General features: G+C 50.6%; 1 protein-coding gene across 4 annotated transcripts in view; it reads left to right on the top strand.

Annotated features, from left to right (window-relative positions):
* Fcsk (fucose kinase) overlaps positions 1–4,776 on the top strand; it is a 21,178-nt gene that overhangs the window by 9,670 nt on the left and 6,732 nt on the right. For all 4 annotated transcript variants that reach the window (XM_031341442.1, XM_031341440.1, XM_031341441.1 and 1 more), the window contains 5 exons: positions 1,621–1,722; positions 1,839–2,009; positions 2,432–2,496; positions 2,881–3,251; positions 4,495–4,705. In XM_031341442.1, the coding sequence (XP_031197302.1) occupies positions 1,621–1,722; positions 1,839–2,009; positions 2,432–2,496; positions 2,881–3,251; positions 4,495–4,705 (920 nt within the window). The remainder of the gene's footprint in view (positions 1–1,620; positions 1,723–1,838; positions 2,010–2,431; positions 2,497–2,880; positions 3,252–4,494; positions 4,706–4,776) is intronic.

Genomic DNA, 4,776 nt, shown 5'->3' with positions numbered 1-4,776 from the left:
AACCCTCTCCCCGCCCCGACCCCTGACCTCCCCCACCACCACCCCCGATCCACCAGACTGAGTTTGCGTTGCCTTGGCTGTCTTGGCACTTGCTCTTTAGACCAGGGTGGTCCTGAACTCAGAGATCTGCCTGCCTCTGCCCACTGCTTGGTTGATCTTGAAATTTTTATTTAAGACTTACTTATTCTTATTTTTTTTTATTCTTTTTTTTTTGTTGTTGTTAAGATTTATTTAGTTTATGTGTATGAGTACACTGTAGCTGTACAGATGGCCTTGAGCCAGGACGGGCCCACTCACTCCAGCGTAATATACTGTAGCTGTTTTCAGACGCACCAGAAGGGGGCGTCAGATCTCATTACGGGTGGATGTGAGCCACCATGTGGTTGCTGGGATCGGAACTCAGGACCTTTGGAAGAGCAGTCCAGTGCTCTTACCCGCTGAGCCATCTCGCCAGCCCTTATTCTTATTTTTTATCTGTCTAAATTCTTTCTTTCTTTCTTTCTTTTTTTAGAATTATTTAGTTATTTTACTCATGTGAGTACACTGTAGCTGTCTTCAGACACACCAGAAGAGGGCATCAGATCCCATTACAGATGGTTGTGAGCCACCATGTGGTTTCTGGGAGAGCAGTCAGTGCTCTTAACCACTGAGCCATCTCTCTACTCCCTAACTTGCTTTTTTTTTTGGTTTTTTTGGTTTTTTTTGGTTTTTCTAGACAGGGTTTCCCTGACTTACTTTTTTACATTATATTTATTTATGTGTGTGTGCGTGCATGTGTGTGTATGTACATGCCTTCATGTGTGTGCATGTAGACACATAGAAGAGGGAAGACAGGCCTGGTGGTGGTGGCGCACGCCTTTAATCCCAGCACTTGGGAGGCAGAGGCAGGTGGATTTTTGAGTTCGAGGCCAGCCTGGTCTACAGAGTGAGTTCCAGAACAGCCAGGGCTACACAGAGAAACCCTGTCTCGAAACCTACCCCCCTAAAAAAAACAAAAAAAAAAGAAAGAAAAGAAAAGAAAAGAAGTCAGAAAACATCTTAAGAGTCATTTTTCTCCATTATTTGAATTTCAAGAATCAAACTCAGGTTTTCATGCTCTGCAACACATACCTCTATCCCTTGGACAATCCAGTCATCAGACTTTTGAACTTTTTTTTTGTTTTTGTTTTGTTTTCTTGAGACAAGTGTTTCATTATGTAGTCCTGACTGACTTTGAGGTCACAGAGATCCTCCTGCTTCTGCCTCCCAATTTCTGGGATTAAAAACATGCACCACCACTCTTTGACCTCCTAGAGACACTGGAGGCTCAGAGAAGCCAAGCTACTTATCCAAGGCTACGTTAGAAGCTAGGGAAGACCTTCCATTAAGTTCTTTGGGGAGCCAGGATGCTGGGGGACGGGACAGATGGCATTCAGAGGAGTGCAGGATAGATCAGATGGGATGGAAAAAGCTCTTTGGCTTGGGCCAGGACAGGCCTAGCGCGGGATCTGGCTGGTTGAAACTCCTGGAGTGTAGTGGGTCTTTACACTTTCCACCTAGATATTTGTTTCCAAGTAAGCATTGAGGCATCCCCTGCCCCTGGCCTTCAGCTTTACTGGTTTTTCTTCCCTGGCTTCACAGGAGCCACAGCTGCTAGAGGCTACGTGCTCCGTGGTCAGCTGCCTGCTGGAGGGTCCTGTGCACCTGGGACCTCGCAGTGTCCTGCAGCACTGTCACCTGAGGGTGAGCTCCAATGGCATGGGCAAGGGGAAGAAGGTGGGGGTGTCATTGCTGGGCACTTGTTTGGATGCCCCATGTACCTGCCCCTCACCTCAAGATACCTGCCCCCTTCCTTTCAGGGCCCCATTCGCATTGGCGCTGGCTGCTTTGTGAGTGGTCTAGATATAGCCCACTCCAAGGCACTGCATGGCCTGGAGCTTCATGACCTCATCCTTCAGGGACACCACGTGCGGCTGCATGGCTCCCTGAGTCGTGTATTTACTCTTGCTGGCCGTCTGGACAGCTGGGAAGTAGGCATCTACCTCACATTTTTTTGTCTCCATCTTTAGACATTGGAGAGCCCACAGCGGTCTGGCTCTATCCTATTACAGGGGTTTCTGAGCACTGGCCTAAGGGATAGACTGGGGGTGGGGGTGACCTTGGAGAACTTTATCCTCATGTTAGAGCCTGGTGGTTGAGCTTTAGAGGGGGTAGTTTGCTTTGGGTCTCTTGGCTAATAATGGCCCTCATCAGGAGTAGAACTCAGGATTCTGCTCTAAATCCTAGGCATTTGGGTGGAAGTGTTAAAGTGGTTTAAAAGAACCTGTTCCTGTATGTGTGTCTCTCTCTTCCAGTCCCCTTTGGAGCATCTGTTCCCCAGTCTCTGGCCTGGTGTCCCCTAGTCCCTTTCAAAGGCCCCTGCATTCCTGACTGCTTCTTCCTCTTCCCCCAGAGACAGGGGGCAGGCATGTATCTCAACATGTCCTGGAATGAGTTCTTCAAGAAGACAGGCATTCGGTAAGTAAGCTGGTTGCTCTGGCAGGTCTCTGTGGGCCTAGGCAGCCAGTGTAGCTGCTGCTTTGGAGTTCTCCCCTGAGCAGCCCTGCCCAGTCCTCTCACCACCCTGCTAGGCCCACTACAGTTTGAAACAGCTGGGTTCTCCCCAGTCCTTCTTCCTGAGCAGCTCTAAAATCCTGGCTGTACTGTGTCTACACTTAGGGATTTTTTTTAATTTAATGTCTTAGGCAAGTTGGCAGGCAGCATAGCCTCCCTCCCCCTTGTAACACACTATAGTGTTGCCCATGGGGGAGTATGGCCTGTCCCCATGAGTTGACAGAAAGGCTTGGAAAGAAGGCAGGGACCTTAGCTTTCTTCCTACTAATGCACCTTTCTGCACCCCAGAGACTGGGACCTGTGGGACCCAGATACACCCCCCTCAGATCGATGCCTTCTCAGTGCCCGCCTTTTCCCTGTGCTCCACCCCACGAGGGCCCTGGGGCCCCAGGATGTGCTGTGGATGCTGCACCCCCGTAAACACAGAAGTGAGGCTCTGCGGGCCTGGCGAGCCTCCTGGCGTCTGTCCTGGGAGCAGCTGCAACCTTGCCTGGACCGGGCTGCCACACTGGACTTCCGCAGGGATCTGTTCTTCTGCCAGGCCTTGCAGAAGGCAAGGCACGTGTTAGAGACCCGGCAGGACCTCTGCCTACGTCCGCTGATCCGGGCCGCTGTGGGTGAAGGTTGCTCTGGGCCCCTGCTGGCCACACTTGACAAGGGTGAGTGTGTTCAGTGGTGTTTGCTTGTTTATTTGTCTTTAGTATAGACTAGAGTTTATGTAGGACATGGGGAGGGAGTTGAGGGGTAGCAGAGGCAGAGAAAGGTAGAGAGAAGGAGAGAGTAGGTAAGTGGAGGCTGGCCATGATCACGTGGTGGTGGTGGGGGAAGGGATGGGGAGCAAGGGGGCAAGAGGCAAGAGAGAGGCAGGAGTAAAAGAGTAAGAGCACTGGATGTTAATAGTAAGGAGTTAGACTATGGTGTCCTGCCCTGCCTGCCCTCTGGGCCATCAATTGAAAGGACTAGGAAGCCATGGGATTCTAAAACAGAAGAGACACTGAAATTTTGTTTTCTAGCAAGCTTCATCCTTGTTAGCAAGGCTTTTAGTGGGAGGTTGGTGCCCGGTTGCTAAGACTCTGGGTCCTTACAGCATCTACAGGCCTGTGTGTTCTGTATGGAGTGCCAGGATTAGGGTGCAAAGCTCCAGCAGGGACCTGGCATATAAGCAGCTCTCCCACACTGTAGATGGGCCATCTGGCCCGGTGGCTGAGAGTCTTGGCCTCATAGAGAGCGACTCATTAGTCGCCCTGAGAAGACTATTGTCCCAGTTAAAATCACTCACCCACAGCTAGCTCAGATGAAGACTTGGAATCAGATAGTTTGACCCCTGTACTCTTTTTTAAAAGTATTTATTCAAGCCGGGCAGTGGAGGCACACGCCTTTAGTCCCAGCACTCTGGAGGCAGGTGGATCTTTCTGAGTTTGAGGCCAGCCTGGTCTACAGAACAAGTTCTAGGACAGCCAGGGTTACACAGAAAAACCCTATCATGAAAAACCAAAGCAAACCAAACCCATTATGTGTGTGTGTGTGTGTGTGTGTGTGTGTGTGTGTGTGTGTGTGTGTATAGGATTAGAGGACAACTTGTTCTCACCTTTCTCCATAATATGAGTACCAGAGATTGAATTCAGGTTGTCAGGTTTGGCAGCAAGTGAGTTTACCCCGAGCCTTCTCACTGACTCAAGCCTGAACTCTAAGCCACTCTGTTGACTCAGGCAGCAGTAGAGTTGGTGCTAGCAGAATAAAACCTTTGCTAGGTGGAGTACAGTGCATTTACAAGCAGGGGCACACCTTGACAAAGGCTTGTAGGAATGAGGAGCTAGAAGTATTTGGGGACTGTTGAGCCTGGGGTAGAGTATGAGAGGCCAGAGCCTTCTCTTCTGAAACCCCTAACTCCTGGTCCCTCAGTTGCAGCTGAGGCAGAAGATCCTGGCGTGGCAGCCCGGGCTCTGGCTTGTGTGGCAGATGTACTGGGCTGCATGGCAGAGGGCCGAGGAGGCTTGCGCAGTGGGCCAGCTGCCAACCCTGAGTGGATTCAGCCTTTCTCATACTTGGAGTGTGGAGACCTGATGAGGGGTGTGGAGGCACTTGCCCAGGAGAGAGAGAAATGGCTGACCAGGTGGGTGCTAATCAAATTGGAACCTGCCAAGAAGCCATCATTGGAAGGATCTCCTAATAGTGGGGGGGGGG

The sequence above is a fragment of the Mastomys coucha genome, unplaced genomic scaffold (genome assembly GCF_008632895.1).
Source record: "Mastomys coucha isolate ucsf_1 unplaced genomic scaffold, UCSF_Mcou_1 pScaffold22, whole genome shotgun sequence".
Taxonomy (NCBI): Eukaryota; Metazoa; Chordata; class Mammalia; order Rodentia; family Muridae; genus Mastomys; species Mastomys coucha.
Note: the sequence above shows the minus strand (reverse complement) of the source record. Positions and strands in the feature narration are given on the sequence as shown.